This window comes from Pleurodeles waltl, chromosome 7 (assembly GCF_031143425.1).
Source record: "Pleurodeles waltl isolate 20211129_DDA chromosome 7, aPleWal1.hap1.20221129, whole genome shotgun sequence".
Classification (NCBI taxonomy): domain Eukaryota; kingdom Metazoa; phylum Chordata; class Amphibia; order Caudata; family Salamandridae; genus Pleurodeles; species Pleurodeles waltl.
In genome coordinates, this window is record NC_090446.1 from 59,792,387 (window position 1) to 59,813,013 (window position 20,627).

At 43.7% G+C, this 20,627-nt stretch overlaps 1 protein-coding gene across 2 annotated transcripts in view; it reads left to right on the forward strand.

Annotated features, from left to right (window-relative positions):
• LOC138303629 (killer cell lectin-like receptor subfamily B member 1B allele A) overlaps positions 1-20,627 on the forward strand; it is a 187,408-nt gene that overhangs the window by 121,391 nt on the left and 45,390 nt on the right. For both annotated transcript variants that reach the window (XM_069242926.1, XM_069242927.1), the window contains exon 5: positions 14,111-14,217. In XM_069242926.1, coding sequence (XP_069099027.1) covers positions 14,111-14,217 — 107 coding nt within the window. The remainder of the gene's footprint in view (positions 1-14,110; positions 14,218-20,627) is intronic.

Genomic DNA, 20,627 nt, shown 5'->3' on the forward strand with positions numbered 1-20,627 from the left:
CCTTCACTCTATGACACTCCACTCTATACCACTCTACTATATGCTACTTTACACCAACCGCTTCACCCTACGACACCGTAGGGCACTCCACTCCATGACACTTTACTCAATTCAATGCCACTCCACTCCACTCTCCGCCAGTCCACTCTAGGCACTCCACTCTATTCTACTTCAATCTACTCTACTCCATGACATTATACTCCACTCTACGTCATGTCACCCCGCTCGTCTCCATGTCTCTCCACCAAACTCCACTCTGACACTCAATGCCACTCCATTCGACAACACACTGTTCCACTCTATGAGACTCTGCTCCACTCTACGTCACTCTGTGCCACTCCACCATACAACACTCTATGCCATTCTATACCACTCCACTCAACAACAAAGAACTTCACTCTAGTACACTCTATGGCACTCTACTACACTCTATGCCACTCTACAACACTCTCGCCACTCCACTCTAAGATATACTTCATTCTACATGACTGCACCCTGCTCACTATGACAGACCATGCCACCCCATGCCACTTTACTCCAGTCCACTCTACACCACTCCATGACACTCTATGCCATTCTAATCTGAAACCTCACACCACTTTACTACAGTCTATGATACTCCACACCATGTCACTCCATGACACTCTACACCACTGCACTCTAAGATATGCTTCATGCTACACCACTCCACATGACCGTACTCCACTCTGCGCCACTCCAGTCTAGTCCACTCTATGCTACTTGTAAGGAAATGCCTCCTTGGCATGGTTACCCCCTGACTTTTTGCCTTTGCTGATGCCAAGTTATGATTTGAAAGTGTGCTGAGGCCTGCTAACCAGGCCCCAGCACCAGTGTTCTTTCCCTAACCTGTACCTTTGTCTCCACAATTGGCACACCCTGGCATCCAAGTAAGTCCCTTGTAACTGGTACCCCAAGTACCAAGGGCCCTGATGCCAGGGAAGATCTCTAAGTGCTGCAGCAGGTCTTCTACCACCCTAGGGACCCCTCCCCCAGCACAGACACACTGCTTGCCAGCTTGTGTGTGCTGGTGGGGAGAAAACGACTAAGTCGACATGGCACTCCCCTCAGGGTGCCATGCCAACCTCACACTGCCTATGGCATAGATAAGTCACCCCTCTAGCAGGCCTTACAGCCCTAAGGCAGGGTGCACTATACCACAGGTGAGGGCATAGGTGCATGAGCACTATGTCCATACAGTGTCCAAGCAAAACCTTAGACATTGTAAGTGGAGGGTAGCCATAAGAGTATATGGTCTGTGAGTCTGTCATACACGAACACCACAGCACCATAATGGCTACACTGAAAACTGGGAAGTTTGGTATCAAACTTCTCAGCACAGTAAATGCACACTGATGCCAGTGTACATTTTATTGTGAAATACACCCAGAGGGCATCTTAGAGATGCCCCCTGAAAACTTACCTGACTTCCAGTGTGGGCTGACTAGTTTTACCAGCCTGCCACACACCAGACATGTTGCTGGCCACATGGGGAGAGTGCCTTTGTCACTCTGTGGCCAGGAACAAAGCCTGTACTGGCTGGAGGTGCTTCTCACCTCCCCGTGCAGGAACTGTAACACCTGGCGGTGAGCCTCAAAGGCTCACCCCCCTTGGTTGCAGCACCCCAGGGCATCCCAGCTAGTGGAGATGCCCGCCCCCTCCGGCCACGGCCCCACTTTTGGTGGCAAGGCCGGAGGAGATAATGAGAAAAACAAGGAGGAGTCACTGGCCAGTCAGGACAACCCCTAAGGTGCCTTGAGCTGAGGTGACTCTGACTTTTAGAAATCCTCCATCTGCAAGATGGAGGATTCCCCCAATAGGATTAGGGATGTGCCCCCCTCCCCTCAGGGAGGAGGCACAAAGAGGGTGTAGCCACCCTCAAGGACAGTAGCCATTGGCTACTGCCCTCCCAGACCTAAACACACCCCTAAATTCAGTATTTAGGAGCACCCCAGAACCTAGGAAACTAGATTCCTGCAACCTGAAGACAAAGAAGGACTGCTGACCTGAAGTCCTGCAGAGAAGACGGAGACACCAACTGCTTTGGCCCCAGCCCTACCGGCCTGTCTCCCCACTTCGAGAAAAACTGCAATAGTGACGCGTTCCCCAGGGTCCAGCGACCTCTGAAGCCTCAGAGGACTACCCTTCTTCTAAAAGGACCAAGAACTCCAGATGACAGCGGCCCTGTTCCAAAAAAAACAAAACTTGCAACAAAGAAACAACTTTAAAAGGGCTCCACGTTTCCCGCCGGAAGCGTGAGACTTTCCATTCTGCACTCGACGCCCCCGGCTCGACCTGCGGAGAAACAACACTACAGGGAGGACTCCCTGGTGACTGCGAGCCCATGAGTAGCCAGAGTTGACCCCCCTGAGCACCCACAGTGACACCTGCAGAGGGAATCCCGAGGCTCCCCCTGATCGCGACTGTCTGCTTCTAAGAACTCGACGCCTGGTAAAGACACTGCACCCAGGACCTGAAGGATCCGACCTCCAGTGCAGAAGCGACCCCCAGGTGGCCCTCTCCCTTGCCCAGGTGGCGGCTACCCTGAGGAGCCCCCCCCTTGCCTGCCTGCTTCGCTGAAGAGACCCCTGGGTCCCCCATTGAAACCTATTGCGAACCCGACGTCTGTTTGCACACTGCACCCGGCCGCCCCCGTGCCGCTGAGGGTGTACTTTCTGTGCTGACTTGTGTCCCCCCCGGTGCCCTACAAACCCCCCCTGGTCTGCCTTCCGAAGTCGCGGGTACTTACCTGCTGGCAGACTGGAACCGGGGCACCCCCTTCTCCATTGAAGCCTATTCGTTTTGGGCACCACTTTGACCTCTGCACCTGACCGGCCCTGGGCTGCTGGTGTGGTAACTTTGGGATTGCTCTGAACCCTCAACGGTGGGCTACTTTGGACCCAACTTTGAACCCTGTAGGTTGTTTACTTACCTACAAAACTAACAAATACATACCTCCCCCAGGAATTGTTGAAAATTGCACTGTCTAGTTTTAAAATAGCTTATTGCCATTTTTGCTAACACTGTACATGATATTGTGTTGATTCAAAGTTCCTATGATACCTGAGTGAAATACCTTTCATTTAAAGTATTGATTGTAAATCTTAAACCTGTGGTTCTTAAAATAAACTAAGAAAAGTTATTTTTCTATTCAAAAACCTAATGGCCTGGAATTGTCTTGAGTGTGTGTTCCTCATTTATTGCCTGTGTGTATGTACAACAAATGCTTAACACTACCCTCTGATAAGCCTACTGCTCGACCACACTACCACAAAATAGAGGATTAGAATTATCTCTTTTTGCCACTATCTTACCTCTAAGGGGAACCCTTGGACCCTGTGCATGCTATTTCTTACTTTGAAATAGTACATACAGAGCCAACTTACTACACTACTCAAACTCTATGACACTCTACTTCACTCTATACCACTCTACTCTATGACACTCTACTACACTCCACTGTAGGACACTCTACTGTAAGCTACAATGTTCCACTCCACTCTACGACAACCTGCTCCACTTTACAGCACTGTACTCTATGAGACTCTACTCCACTCTATGCCACTTTGCTCTATGACATTCTACTCCTCTCTATGACATTTCACTCTACGACACTTTACTCCACTCTGCCACTTCACTGTACACCACTCCAATTAACAACACATTACTCCACTCTCATCCACTGTACTCCACTAAACTCCACTCCACTCTAGGACATCCTACTCCACTTGGACCACTCCATATCACTGTACTTTAATAACATGCCACTCTGTGACACTCCTGTCTATGGTGCTTTCCTCCACTCTGTGCCACTTCACTCTATAACACTTCCTCACCACTTTATGCTACTCCACTGTATGCCACTCCATGACACTGTTCTCCACTCTACTCTTCTCCAATCTATGAAATTCTACTATATGACACACCACTCCACGCTATTACACTCTACACCACTTAACACCATTATACACCACTCCACGCCTTTCCATGCCATTCTACTCCATGACATCTTTGCTCTGTTCTATGCACTCCACACCACTCCTCGCCACTCCACTCTAAGACATGCTTCATTCTATTCTACTTCACTCTATGCCACTGTATTCCACTCTATGCCACTCTACTCTCAGACACTTTCCTCTATTTCACTCCACTCTATGAAACTATATTCCACCCCACTCTGTGCCACTCTGCTTTACAGCACTCTGTCTCTCCACTCTCTGCCACCCCACTCTACGCCACTCTATTCCACTCTAACACTTTATTCTATGCAACTCTTCTTTACTCCACCCTATGCCCCTCCACTCTATGACACTATTTCATTTTGCTTCACTCCACACCACTCCACTCTATGCCACTCCACTCTACAAAACTCCAGACTACACCACTTGCCTCCACTCAACACTTCTCCACTCTGACACACTACTGCACTCTACACGTCTCCACTGTGACACTCCATTCCACTCTATACCACTCCATTCTATGCCTTCCCCTCCACATCACTCTTTGCTATGACGCTGTATGCCACTCCACTCTAAGCCACTTGACTTAACAACTACTCTAAGACACTCTAATCTACTCTATGCCACTCCACTCCACTCCACTTTACAAAACTCCACTCTGTGATAGTCTACTCCACTGTATGCCAATCCCCGTTGCTCCACTCTGTGCCTCTCCACTCTATGCCACTCCAAACCATTCTACTCTGTAGCACTCTACTATACTTTACTCCACTGTACTCCAATCCACTCTGCGACTCTGTCTCCACTCTACACCACTCCACTCCATCTCACTACACTCTGCTCAACAACAAATTACTCCACCCCATCACTCTTCTCCACTCTACAACACACTTTACTACTCTACACCATGCTACACCACTGAACTCTGCGCCACATGACTCAACGCCACTCAACTCTACACCAATCTACTCCTTCCACTCTATGATACTCCACTCTGACAGTCCAAACTACACCACTCAACGTGACTCTACACCATTCCATTCTACAACACTCTCCTCTACACCACTCCACACCACTTTACTTTACTCTGTGATTCTGTGATTCTCCACTCTACCTCTCTCCATTACACTGTAATCCACTCTACTCCACTCCTCTCTATGCCACTCCACTCTATGCCACTCTACAGTACTGTATGACATTCCACTCTACAACACTCTAATCCATCAACACCCCTCTGCTCAACAAAAAGCTATTCCACTTTACTCTTCTCTACGCCACTCCACTCTACGCCACCCCACTCTGTGACACTGTACTCTACTTCACTCTACTCTAAGACACTCTACTCCACTCAATGCCATTCCATTCTACACCACTCCACTCTGCACCAATCTACAACACTTTACTCCACTGTACGCCACTCTGTGAGTCTATACTCCACTCTACACCACTCCATTCTACACCACTCCACTCCAATTCACTCTACTCTGACACTCTATGAAATTATATGCTACTCCAGTCCACTCTGCAACAAACAACTCACTCTATGACACTCTATGACACTCTACTTCATTCTACCTCACTGTACTCCACTCTATGACACACTTCACCACTATATCACTCTACACCACATCACTCAATGTAATTCCACTCTACACCACTCCATGCCTTCCACTATGACAGTCCACTCTACACCACTCTACACCACTCTGACACTCCACTCTACCCCACTCCATTACACTGTACTCCACTCTGCTCCACTCCACCACTCATTGCCTCTCTACTCTACGGCATTCCACTTTACAACACTCTAATCCACTTGAGGCTACTTCACTTGATGCCACTCCACTCAACAAGAAACTACTCCACTCTACTCTTGTCTATGACACTCTGTTCCACTCTATGCCACTCTACTGCACTCTATGCAACTCCACTCTGTGACACTCTACTCAACTCTACTCCACTCTACTCTATGCCGCTCCACTCCACTCTACAACACTCCTGTCTACGGCACTCCACTTTATGCCACTCTACTGTCCAGCACTCCCTGCCACTGTACTCTACTCTAAGCCACTCCACTTAATGCTACTACATGACACTGTAGTCCACACTACTCCACTCTGACACTCCACTCCACTTTACTCCACTCTGTGCCACTCTATTCTACCCCACTCCATGACACTCCACACCATTCTACTCTATACCACATTGCACAACTTAATTTCGATCTATGTCACTCTACTCTACACCACTCCATGACAATTTACGCCACCCCAGTCTAAGACGTACTTCTTTCTACGCCACTCCACTCCACTGCATGCCACTCCAATGTACTCCACTTAATGATACTCCACTCTTCGCCACTCTTCTCCAGTCTATGCCATCAACGACACTCTACTGCACTCTACACCAGTCCACTTTACGACACTCCATGCAACTCCACTCTATGACATTCTAGTTCACTCATCACAAATCCACTCTAGGGCAGTCCACTCTAGGACACTCTACACCAGTCCGCTCTATGCCACTCCACTGTACTGCACTCTATATCACTCTAATCCACTCTATGCCACTCCACTCTTTGCCACTTCAGTCTATGCAAATCTACTTTACTCCACTCTGTGCCTCTCCATTCTACGCCAGACCACTCCATGACACTATACTCCACTCTACACCATTCCACTCTATGCCACTCCACCTCATTCCACTCTATGACACTCTACTCTACTTTACTCCTTTTGACCCTACTCCACTCTACACCACTGTATGCAACTCTACTGTACAACACTTTACTCCACTCTACACCACACCACTCCATTCTATACCACTCCACTCTACAACACTCTGCTCTTTAACAGTCTACTCCACTCCACTCAACACCACTCCATGCCAATCCCCTCAACAACACTCTTCTGTACTCCACTGTACAGCACTCTACTATATGCCACACCACTCTATGACACTCTACTCCACTCCTCTCTATGGCACTGTATACCATTGCACTCTATGCCACTCCACTAATAGCCACTCCTCTCTACACTACTCCACTCTATGACACTCAACTCCACGCCACTTTACTCCACTCCTCTCTATGGTATTCTACTCCACTCTGACACTCTATGACATGACACTCCACTCCATGCCACGTCACACCACTCTAATCTATGACACTCTACCTCACTATATCCCACTCCACTCTATGATACGATTCTCCACTCTACGACACTCCACTACAAACCACTCTACTCCACACCAATACCTGTTAGTCATGCACATCAGCAAAGCCAATAGCTCTAGCATCAGCGATACCTGTTTGCTTTGCTAATGCTTGCTCCTCCAGAAGACACACCATGTGTTTCTGAGCATTTTACTCCTTCCTTTCCATCCACTTTCTCTTATTTATTATCATACTGCCTCTACAAGGGGCATCAAATCCTGCTTTTCTCTAGCTGCATCCTTTATCCCAGGACAGAAAACAACCACTTCTGCCCAAGCATTAAACAAAAATGTATAACTGTTCAATGAGTGCTCATTGCATCCTCTTGGTAACCCTTCTGTTGCTGAATGTACTTCCTTTTGTCTTATGCTCCCCCTTGCCCTCCTCCTAATTTCTGTCATAATCTCTCCAACCAGGCTGTGTTCTGTCATTTCCTGTCACACTTATAGCCAACAACAATCATGTTTTTCGGTTTCAGTTGAATTTTGTGTTAGCACCTTTAGTCGAGCCAGATTTGGAAAGGGCTCTATTTGTGAGCGATTATTCTGCTATCCTCACCTCAGAAAGTCCCATTAAAATCTGTTGTCTGTGGATCTACCTTAGGCCCATCATCCATGTCACTTTCTAGTGCTTTTGGAGTAGTATTTCTCCTAAAATGTTCTGTACTGAGTCTTTAGTACTCACACCTTTGGCTTGATCACATAATGCCATGGGGCATAGAACATGGAACACTTTAGGACATATATTTGGGGAAGTCAATTCCAGTTACGGAATGATCATAGGCCCCTAATGAAAGTCTGGTCTCCAGGGGGAGCTGGTAAGAGTTCAGCCAGGTTAGCTCAGCTAGCAGCCAGATCTCAGGAATATAATTACAGTATAGAATCTGTACCAGGATGGCGGAATGTGCAAGCTGGAGAGGGTTCTGTTGCAAGTGTTTGAGATGTTGTAAGGTGGTCATGAGAACTATAAGCAAGTATGAATGAAGTGAGGCCATGGAGCAGCATGATGTGGTGAGTCACATGGTAAAGTTGATAATATGTGGAGGACGAAGAGCAAGCACATTACCATAGGCTTCAAGGACATATGTAAGGTGTTGGATGAATTGTCCATGGTGGGAAACAGCATATTGGTACTAGGCGAGAAAAGTTTACCTCCACTGGGGGTAAGGAAGAAATTATTTAATATTGCTCAAGAAGGGCAACCAGGTCAATCATTGACCAAAAAGAGACTCAGAGAAGATTTCTGGTGGCTGGGTATGGATGAGGATGTGGTAGATTGGGAGGAGAAATGTGACATGTGCATGCACAGTCAAAAAAGATTGAAGGTAGGTAAACAATCAGAATTTGGTAATATGGTGCACCTGGGACAGGTATGGCACACAGTATGTGGGGACTTTATTGGTTCTATGCATGGTGCTAAACATGAGATTTTAACCAAACTCAGATTTGCATTTGATTTGATATACATCCATTCAAAGTGGTTGGTGATAAAATTTATGTTGGAAATAACTACATCATCTACAGTACGAGTACAAGATGAAATTTTTAAGGAAGAAGGGTTTCCTGTATGGTGCGAAACTTACCTCGCATGAGATGAGAGAATTATTGGCTTTGTGTGGGGTGAAACATTCGAGCACAGCTCTTTACAATCCTCAGGCAAATGGAATGGTAAAAAGGGCTAACAGGATGGTTAAAGTAACTATACAGATAGCGTTGACAAATAGAGTGAGTGTGGAAAGCATGATTGCAGATCTGGTGTGGGGATATCGTACAATTGTAAATAATACAATTGGTACATCAACTTTTTTCTTGATGAGTGGCAGAAAAAAAATACTAAACTAACTAACCTGGTTGAGTGAACTATTTAATGTTGATGACACTTCTTTGAATTCTTTTAGAGAAGGACATACACTATGTGATGGAAGGGGGACAAAGAAAGATACTGCTGGTTGTACAATCCTTACTGATGATTCTACAAGCCTTAAAAAGAGGGTTATCACAAATACTGAAGGGGAATTAACATGCAGGGTCAAACTTTTACCGGGTGATTGGTTAAAGGTGAAAGCAGGTCGAGTTGCAAAAGATTTGAGTAAGTTCAGAGGACCATTTCAAATCAAAGAAGTTATTCAATGGCATGTACTTCTAAATAATAGTGAAAGATGGAACTACAGGAGAGTGGCAAAGTATGGGTCTAATGACCAAAAAATCTGAAGTACCGTGGGAAGGGATAAATGTAGTGGATATATGTTCATGGACAATAAAAGTGTGCCTGTTAATGTTTCGGCAGAACAAAATGAGCAAAGCAATAAACTTAACTCACAACTAAGTGATGGTCCACACCTGTTGAGTCAGTTGGTCTGTGACGAACAGGTGTCCCGTGAAAGGGTTGGAGATGGTAGGGTTTCTTCCAGGGAGTTGAGACCTCAAAGATCCAAGAGAATGCCAATGTATTAAAGTGATTATGTGAAATATTGATTTACTTGCTTATTTGTTTACATTTTGATTTAGATGTGTATTATTTCTTTGTTGGAATGAAAGAGGGAAGATATGTTGTAATCAGTCATTTATTTCTGTGATAGTGTGAGCACTAGAGCGTTCTGCAAGTAAATATTCTGTTGTCATAATATTATTGTTGTCAGGTGAACAGCGACATTCCAGTCTTTGACAGTTGTGAGGAACTGGCAGGGTGGGAAGTCACACTTAACCTTCGCTATGAATAAGCTAAAAAAGACCAAGCCATTGTCTTTCGAGTGTGACTTTCCTATACAGGAGCATTGATAAGCTATGACGTTCAGTTTGGTGGGAAAGAGTATAGTTCAGTCCTAAATCTCACAATTTTCCTTTGGCCCCTAGAAAGCTGGACCTCTGAAGTTTTACTGCGACGGTATAATCAATGTTGTAGCGAGCTTTTTTTTCTCGACGCACATAACATTTTGTCTGTGTCTCTGAATTGTTGGAACTTCGTGACTACTGGCTATACTGTGATTATAGCATCAGTCTATGGGCCACAACCTGGTATGTCCGTTCAGTTGAATAAAATTTTTGCGGTGCTACTGTTGTACGAAGTCATGAAAACTGTTACTTTTGGTAGCCCCACCACTCTTATGTCGCTCTGTCTGGCTGGGTTTGTCTCATTGTTTGCTCTTTGTTCCCAGAAGCATACTCTGGAGCATATTTACAAGAAAGTGATGCATCAGCCATTTTTCTTGCGCTCCTCTGACCCCCTAAAGTCACCATGGTAGTGCCGTATTTACTATACAGTGCCCCATGGTACACATTAGCACAATAGCATCAACATTTTTGATGGTATTGTGACACATTGGTCGACTAGCGCCAATAATGATGGCATTATTCCAGAAATGCCCGGGGGAGGCCAATTGGAAAAAATGGCAGCATCACTTTAACACCTGCCTTGGCAGGTGTTAAAAATGACTGGAAAAATGGTGCAGGAATAATGTGGAGCAAGTGGTTACAGAGTGGCGCAATGCTTACATGGCGCCACTTTGTAAATCTGGCACAGGGAAAAGCCTCCTTGACGCCACCTTACGCTACGGTGCCACAAAGAGGCGCTAGGGGCTTGCAAACATGCCCCTCTATCTTACAGATTGGATCATCTCAGTTCTGTGTGAATCCAAACATTTAGAAACAAAAAGTGTACCATGTTCCTGCAATCTATATCTTCAAGGTTAAATACACTCAGATTTCACAGCCAGACAATAGGATTTTTACAAGTAGGACTTTGCTTCTCATGGGAAAGAAATCTGATGTAAGACTTCACGTTCTGGAAAGAAACAAATCAGCACAATTACATGACTACAAAATTGAAGCTCTGTAGGCCTAAGTTATGCTACCACAAGAAAATACAAAACACATTGGAAAAATACTTGTTAATGAAATAAACATAATATGCTAACTTAAAAATTCAACAGTATTAATATATCATCTGGGTAAGTAAAACATTTGATTATAAATTGTAAAACTCTTGTTATTGCATTAGATTACGTATAACAGAGAACTGCATTTTCTCATTTGCACATATTTTCAAAGTTATTCATTCATTAAGATTAGAAATTCAAATTCGTTTTGATGTACACACAGTCAACATCCTAAATTACATTTTAACATCAACTTTATTTCACCAACATGTTATTTAATAAGAAAGGCACAATTGAGACCACCAAAAATAAAAACATTATCACATTTAATATGCGTCAGTGCAGCTGAGTGACACGAGGCACAGGGCTCAAATTTACGCTCTATCACCTAGTTCGATGAAAAACTTCTTTACAAAAGAAGCAGACATGCTGATGGTACCCGTGGAGACGGTATTGTAAACAAAAACACCTTTTAAATTACAGAAACAAAGGTCTTGCTCATAAAAGCAAATTAAAACTATGAAAACCAGCACAGCGAAAGTAAATGTAAACACTGACCAACATTCCATAGAAAGGGATTTTTTGAAGCTAGCAGCCCACAGCATACTTAGTAAAGTATGGAGAGTCCAGACAGGGAGGACATTTATGGTTGCAATAGCCAACATCTTGGGAACGGTCAAAACCAGCGTGCAGCAATTCGAGACTAGAATCCCGGCCACAGAGAGAACTGACATGACTCGTTCTGCAAAAAATAGGCCCAAAACATGACCACTCTTTATAAAACATCGAGGAGCATGTCAGTGAACTGTCAGTGAGCTAGCAGCTATCACTGCGCCATAGTACTTTTTTCATCAGGCTGGACCATCAGGCAACAATGACGGGGAGGAGAGCGGGGGCAGCAACATGGAGAATGGGGGCTTTACACAATAAAGGTATACGCTGCTCTGATATCACAGCAGGTAAAAAAGAAATGTGAAAGAAATCAGAAAAAAAGCATTGGCATATATAAAGCGCAATGGTGCTACCAGCTCACGATGCACCTTATCTTTTTTCAGGCAGATGGATAGGAGCAGGAGTGAAAAAATCAACATGTACAAGGGGTGGGATGGAGACAGAAGTCGTATTATTGCCCGAATCATAACGGGCCCGATTCACAAAGGTAAATTTAGACAAAAAGTCTAACTTTACTAATAGTAAAGTTAGACTTTTGGTCTAACTTTAGACTTTTGGTCTAACTTTAGATCAAAAGTCTAAACTTACACCAAAAATCTAAATTTACTAGCAGTAAAGTTAGACTTTTCGTCTACGTTTACTCCAGAAGTCTAACTTTACTAGTAGTCAAATTAGACTTTTCGTCTAAGTTTCGGCTTTTGGTCTAAACTTAGACTTCTGTTCTAAGTTTACCTTTGAGAATCGGGCCCAGCATATGTAGTGGATATACACTCATTAAAGAGAATCAACCTGTGCTTGGTCCATCCGCTGGAAAAAGAAAAGGAAGTGACGTTGGGCTAGTGCTGGCTAGTTAGAAAGCAGAATAGAAGTGTGACAATGCTGTCAACAAATATTAAGCAAAGGCGGGCTCCAAGCCCTTTACTGTAAACCATACCCCTCACAGCACTGTAAACATGACCCCTTGCAGCAACAGTGCATGCAGGCTGTCATGCGAGACATAAGAAAGATAATGCCCCCCTTGCCATCAGAGTCATGTCCCATGGCGAGGAGGGGGCATTATTTATTTTTTACCGTTCCTCACTCCGGGGATCATCTGGCAGTGATTGACAAAAAAAACACAGCTTATGTCCGCACAGCTTAATTGGGTAGATGGACGTATAGCGAGTTCTCTGACAGCCTTTACCCTGTTGGGCCAGCAGAGAAGTTTGGCTATGGTGGAGACAGAGTAGTCATTGTGGTAGCCAAATTTAAATTCCCCCTGCATCACTATTTTTAGGGAAATACTTTTGCATCCTCCCAGGAGCAATGAAAGAAATACACAATGCACAGCAGTTGCCCAGGAACAAAATGACATGTATTTGTAGGTACCATAGCATGCTTGCTGGCTAGCAAGGAAGAAGAGCAAACATGAAAACTGTTTGCACAATAAAACAGGTTTCTTCTTCCCTGAGTGACTGGTTTTAGGTCCTTATATGCAGTACTGAAATGCAACATAAAACGGACGAAAGGGTCACAGTGCCAAACATGGGCATGCATAGAAATGCAGCATAGGCACAGTGCCAAATATATAGAAATGCAGTGTAGGCATAAATGAACAAGCTGATGAGTAAAACTAATGTGAAAGTCATGAAAAGCAAAGTGACCTATAAGTGGACTCTGAGCAGTGATTGATGCTTGTCCAGACACAGTCAGATTTGGAAGCCTCTGCAGCTCCGAGCAGCTTGTTACAGTGAGAAGTTAGATAGGTTGAGTAAGAACTATATCTAAGTATGATACTTATGTAATGCATACATATGGATATATATGGATATATATATTTTTCCCCAACATATATAGGGTGGATACACCACTATGTTGGAGGGGAGGGAACTCCGTCACCGCTGCAACGGAGTTTCCTCTCTGCCAACATAAAAATCAGGCCCTTAGTCACTCAGTAGGAATGAACCCCTTGGTCATCAACCTCCCTTGTTTATTACTCCAGCGTAGATCAGACCCTACCATAGACATCAGTTCAGGTATGAATATCGGATTGTAACTAAGAGCCACTTAATGAAGGGGTCCTGCTCAAAATGCACTGGGGTGTTGTAATTGTTAAGATGAATTGAATGTATAATTTGAATAAACTGGTGTGATTTGGATATTAGAAGCTGACTACATAAGCGGAAATACCTCTCAAAGTATTGTCAACCATGCATGTGTGGGTTCCAGCTGTGCACCGGGGGCATATCTCAACTCTTGACCCATCTATTGACATGAGTCATGTAGTGCATTAGCATGAATGTACTCCATATAATAAACATTGCTGCATGTTAGTATTTGCATCAAAGGGAAATATGTGTGTACCAAAGATATATTTGTGTTTATTGTGTGCAGGATTATCTTACATCCAAACTGACCAACCATGCTTGGATTGGCCTTTTCGTCACACCTGTAGGAGGACATTGGACCTGGGTAAATGGATCAACTCTGAAGAGCCACGTGTAAGTGTTACTGGTATTCCTACATGAGACAATGTCCTGTAGGTGTATGTGTCGACCTTATCACATTTTGCATTTATGCTCAAACAGTGAATCATAACACTTTGCCTGAGGCTGCCAACGTCACAGTTATACTTTGGATTGCAGACCGATGATGTGATTGGCTGATTTACTCACCTAAACGAAAGCATGACTTTCCTTAACAACATCCGTTCACTTAGGCGAACAGAGAGGGACTGAGAAAATGTGCTAAGTTTTCATGACTTGTATAATCAATGGTAAATCTTATGAGAACATTAAATCGTTTGGCATGAAATCAGTGGTTGCTAGCGACTTCTTAAAGTTGTGTGGCACAAAGACCTGCCCTGCCCTGAGCAACCAACTGACGCAAGCAAGCCTTCCTCTGCCAAGAATGCTTTGTGGACGTGGGTTCACCCATGATACAATTTTTTAATAACATTTTATTTTCTTACATTTCTAGTTACAGAATACAGATTCGATAAAGCGATATAATATTTACCCCTATATCAAATCTCCTTCTCCTTTACGGAACCTGCTCGGGCTCCTAAAAATGACTAGTTTGTAATTTCTGTTCACCCCCAACATTGATTTACTGCTTTTCTATAGTTAATCTGAGGTGTTCTCTTGTTTGGCCTCCTCTTGTGTTCAGTTTAATCTCTGTGTCCTCAGTGTCCATAGATATTTCAGGTTGGGTGACTCGTCCCGTAAACAGTCAATCACTTGTTTCCACTCGTGTTCAAATTCCCTATGTTCATCCCTCAGGCATAGGATACAGTTTCACCGTTAGTGTCCACAACCTATGGGCCAGGGTAAAACATCTGGGGCACTTGTGTGTTTTCAGTGCACTGCTATTTCCTGTTTTGCTGCCAACAAGATAAGCATAATTAATGTCCAGTTTCCACTTTCAAGTCCTCCCCAATTCCTTGGTCAGAGACTGAGCCCTTTTTTGGCAAGGTCTGAAGGATCGTAAGGCCACCACACCGCAAGTTTTGGAAAAAACTGTTGCAACATAGTGCACTTTAAACTCCACATTTTACAAGACATTGCCCAAAAAGCTGTAGAGTTAAAAGAACATTCACAAGGGGCTTATGTGAAATAGTCAAATACTCAAGAGTCCATCCCCAGCAGAGATTTTGCCTCAGCAGTAAATATTATCCCTGACACAGTAGCATTCATGTTGATCAGTTTGTTCACTGCTGTAAGTATTGTTTAACCTATCTGGACACCTGGCGCAAGGACTCCCATTTTGTTTTAAAACTTTGGTGCGCAGTTGTTTCTCTTAGGAAGACCAATCACTAGCAGCGGCTTCTGATACTGGGCGAAGGGGCTCCACCCTTCCAATTACAAATGGTATAGATGGTGGTCGCAAAAAGCAATTACCATCCAATTTAAATTATAATAAATACATCCAGGGCCTTGGCTGTCCTAGTTAAATGCATCCAGTGCCTTGGCCTACCTAGTCCGTACACCGTATTGGACGTCACGCAGTTTTTCTTAGGCACAAGTGTTAGTCCATATCTGCCAGTTTTGTAGTGGTGGTAGTCAATGTTAAGCAGCATATGGGATGACATTGTGCCAGCCCGGTTCTGAGATATTTGGGGGTCCTCAGGGAAACCACCCCAGTAATACCGCGATGACACATCACATTTGAAGCAGCACCAGGCATGTACAGTATTAGCCCTGTACTTCCTGGGACTGCTTGCCAATTATTTACAGCTGCCTCTTACCACCACACCATTTCTATCACAGGACACCATGTTTTATCAAACATAACTGACCCTACCCAATGTATTCTGTTGGCGGGACCTGTGGCTGGAAACTCTTGTTCAACTCTTTCAACATGGAATTCTGATCTCATTTAAAGACCTATGGAGAGACCATTCAGCGCTGAAACAAGATGCAACTTCTCTTGGGCCTCATCAGCAGTCAGGGGCGAGGACTACGTGCCCCAGGTTTCATTGCGAGCAGGAAGCAGAGACACCCACAGCACTTATAAGGTGCCCTTTCCTCCCATGGGCGGGACACACCTGGGCGCGTGCCCAGGCGAAGACCGGACCAAGAGCAGGCCCATCAGACCCCGGAAGAAGCTAAGCTGGGCCACCCCTCTAGGTCTTGAGACTCTTTTGTTTGGCCTGCTGATAGTCCTTTAAAGAGGTAGACTTTTTTCCTCTTGCAGCTCAAATAAGGGGAAAAGAAAGGCTAGAGTATCTAAAACTAATAAAGTGGAAGTGTCCAGGGCAATATCTTCTATTACCAACATTTTAAACTCTGTATTGTACATAATAACAACTGAAATAGAGAACGCTGCAGAAAGAATTGATGCAGTTCTGAGGCAAACCTATCCTCCCCCCCGGAACCAAGAGTTATATTTGAGAATCCTGGAACTTTTTCTCAAACTGGCGCTGATAATTTGTGGCCCAGGTGTGATCTTGATGGCGGACTCAGCCTCACAAACCAGTTTACCAACTTTGTCAAATCCCAATACTGAGGCAGAAGCTGAAGCAGAGGAAAGCTCTCTAAGTTTATTTACTCCACCGCCATATAAAAAAGAAAAAAGAAGGCATGAGTAAGAAGTTGAAACAGTTACGGCTGACTCAGGATCTCTCAGACCAAACCTCATTTGTTAAGACATAGAGGAATTCACAAAAGGGCGTGTATGGAGTAGCCAAGGATCATAGTGACATTGAAATTGTTGGTCATGAGTTATTAAAGGACATTCAAAAACAGGTTATGGAAATATGTACCAACTTCCTTCAAAAGGTAAAACTAATGGTGACTGATTTTTATCATAAATGTATCTCAAGCTATTGTACATGGTAGAGCAATCAGTGGCTTGGAAATATTCATCATTATCAAGCCATAAGGAGGTCTTTAGTCAACCTCAACACCCTGAGAGTCTATCCCTGGTGCCCATGCATCAAGACACAACTGATAATATCAAGAACCATCACCATGAAGTGGTTTATCATGCTCCTTCACAACATTTTGGTCAGTGCATAAATCCAACTGGAATCAATATGTGTAAATAAAGCCATCATTACTGTAATGACACCCTCCAACAACCAGATTACGCCTGACAGTGCGTGGGTGCTTACGTCTCAGTCTTTTAGTAAACTCATCAAAGATTTTTTTCCATTGGTCGTATGGACCTCAATTGATTGACTTGAAGGGCTGTAAGGGAGACGTCATCAGGATTACATTTCTAGCTTGTGAAGCCAATGTGACTCCACAGTATGGACCAGGAATAACCTAATATGGCTAAATTGATTTTATGTTATACTCATCAATCCAGTGTATAAGTATACGAAGAATAATTTCAAAAGATAAAACATTACAGTTGGTAACTAAAATATCTCAGTAGATTGAGCCATAATAAAATGAGATCTAGAATAGTGACAGCCACAACACTAAAGAAACAAATTCAAGTAAACAGATGTTCCATGAAGAAACTTCTCTTCTCTCTTCTAAACAAAGATCGGCTACAGGACCATCTACCCAGTAATTCTACACAGGGAACATAGAAAATGTTAACATAATGTAGACTTCTGTAGAAGTCTTGGAAAAAGGGAATAAGTGTTTAGCTTAAAGTTTTACACTTGCAGGAATAAAGTAAGCAGAGAGGTCTGCACCTCTCCAAGTCTAAAAGGAATCTGCCTTGCTAACTGTGGTCACACCAATTAAAATAACAGGAGATTCCAAAAAATACTTAGCTCCTTTCAACCTACGGGTAACCAACCAAATAGCTACTTGAGAGGAGCATTTGCAACCTTCCTTAAGTTTCCCTTTGAATCGAAACTGGGACTGTAAGCCTCAACCTTGAAAATCTTGCCGCCTTGGTACATGATCAACAGACGGCCTCTTTCAACCATTAATCCTCCACGTTCACTACGAAGTTCTTCCCTCCATGCCTCACTATCAGCAGTCTAATACAAACAATAAACCTTTCTCCAACTCACGAGAAGCATGATAATGCACCTGCAAAAAGAGAAAGAATATACGAGCAACCCTGAATGCATTTATCAGGCTAAGTTAACTCAGCAGTCAATATGAACTTCGAATACATGATTATATATATATGTATATGATGAATAAATGCCAAAGATTAATAAAGTACAAGATTACATGTTTAAACTGAGCATTAGTGTACTCGTATATGAGTCTCTAATCCCTACAATTATTAGTCCTCCATTATACATTTGAATACGTCACACGTGTTAATGAAGTTAAGGCAGACAGTGAGTGTAATGTAAGATTTGTGTATATAATTGCATAATTATGACATATAAAGGTAGAGCCAACATTGTGCTGCTCCACACCCTTTGCGTTATTGTGCTGAAAGATGTACCAACTGTTATGCCTGAATCAAATGAGGGCTGTTCATCATTAAAACCTACGATGGTGCACTGGCTAGGATCGACCGAAATTGGGCTGTTGTGATGATTTTTATAACGAGATTCTTTTAGTTAGAAGGGTGGAATGGATTGACCCCCATACGAAAGGTACTAAAGGTGATTGTGTTAGGATTCTACCATCCTGCCACTAGGCGGTACTCCCCAAGCCCCCTGGATTCCTGCCTTTATCTTTAAATTTACATTATACATCTACACCTTTCCTCGTCAGATACACTTTGTATTCCTGTACAGGCTTCCACTCTATTGTCCTGATGCATCATGGTCCTTGTAGTTCCCACTGTCTTAAGACCCTTCCTAAATCATGTCTTGGTGGTAGTTTCGTGTTGGATAGATTTGTCCCTGGATCCTACAGTTATCTCTGTATTCTGGACCCATCTCTATGGTTGTTCCAATCCACACTCCATTCCAGGTTTTCTTATTCCCAGTCGTGTGTTTCCAGATTTCCTTGGCCTTCCTACCTACAAGTCTCAGTTCAGCCTTCCCTTCATTGGTGTTTCCCTGATTCCCTACATCCGGATAATTCCTTGCATCTGGCTCTCTCCCTGCACCAGTGCTTCTCCCCTGAGTCTCCAGCTATTTCAGCCCTGTGAGCGCAGAGTGTGCTGGTTTTGCAACTGACCTCTGATGAGTATTCTTGTTCTCTGTGTTCCTGCTGCTGTTACTACAGGCTTGTACTTTGATTCTGTTTCCTTCCTCCATGTACCTATTTTCCTGTTTTTTGCCTATATGTAGTATCAGTTTCTGTCCCTTGTGGTCCTGCATGTCTGTTCATGCGTCAGCATTATTCATAGTCTCCGGTCACAACTCTTCTTGATCTGCCCTGTTATATGCAGACTCCTTGTTTTGTTTTCTGTGTTTCTGTGTGTCAGAATATTTCTGTCTCCACTTGTTTGAGTGCAGAAATTTACTAGCCTTGTTCTCAGAATCCCAGTCCTGTTCCTGACCCTGATTTCCAGTCCTGTTTTCGCAAAGCCCAGTTTCTGTTTTGGTGTTCCTTGTTCTGTTCCCTTTTGTTCCATCTTGTTATCTGGATTTTCATTGCTTTCAAGTGTGCCAGTTAGATTCCAAGGATTGTGCCTTTGGCACAGAGAACCACCCAGCACTCCTTCTCCATGGGAGCTGCTGGGTGTCTCCTAAAACTCTGAGATTAATCTGCTCCTTGCTTTCGTATAAGATCTCTCCACCTTACAGAGAGATAATTTCAGAGGAGCAGAAAAACTGTCATTTATGATAGTTGTCTACCGTTTCCCTACTTAAATTCCTGTTGTGTGTTCTTGTGTTTGCCCTGTGGATTTTCAGTGAGCTAGCAACATCCTTTTTCCAACCTTTTTCTGTCCTGCTTCCCTTCCAGCATTCTAAAACTCTCTTCTTTGTATTCCCTTCAGAGACCACACACAAACTTAGCATCCAGTCTTGTCCCAGTTTCATTCAGCAAGTCCTCTGACCGATCATCCTGCTAGTTCCCTGCTGGACCCCTGACACATTCCAAAGCCTATCCTGACAGATTGTGTTGTGGTGAATTTTAAGGATCCGATATTAGTAAGGCATCTTTTACACCATTTGTCCCACTTGACTATGAATCAGGATGGTATTCAAGTTCATCCTTTGGCATATTTCTATAGGTCAACTTTTTTTACATCAAATCTTCCTCTGTATTCTGAAAGAGGGAAAAAGGCTAAGGTGGCACTGATATTTGTTTTAATGTGCCCACAATGAATCACTTTAAGCCACTCGAGGGCCTTAACACAAATAGTTGACTTCTGCCTAAGAGATGCTGTTCAATCTCATAATCAAGTAGCTGCATCAGCATGTACCAGGTCTGAAGTCCCACATCCTGTTTTCTCTATTGGAAATGCCCCCTTGCCATCTTCTCCTAGTAGGATAGGTTAGGGATTGGCTCTTGTCTCTTAAATATATTGGGTGCTGATCCCAAAATATCCAAACCCGATTGAGTATCTTTTGTTAGCAACTATGATATCA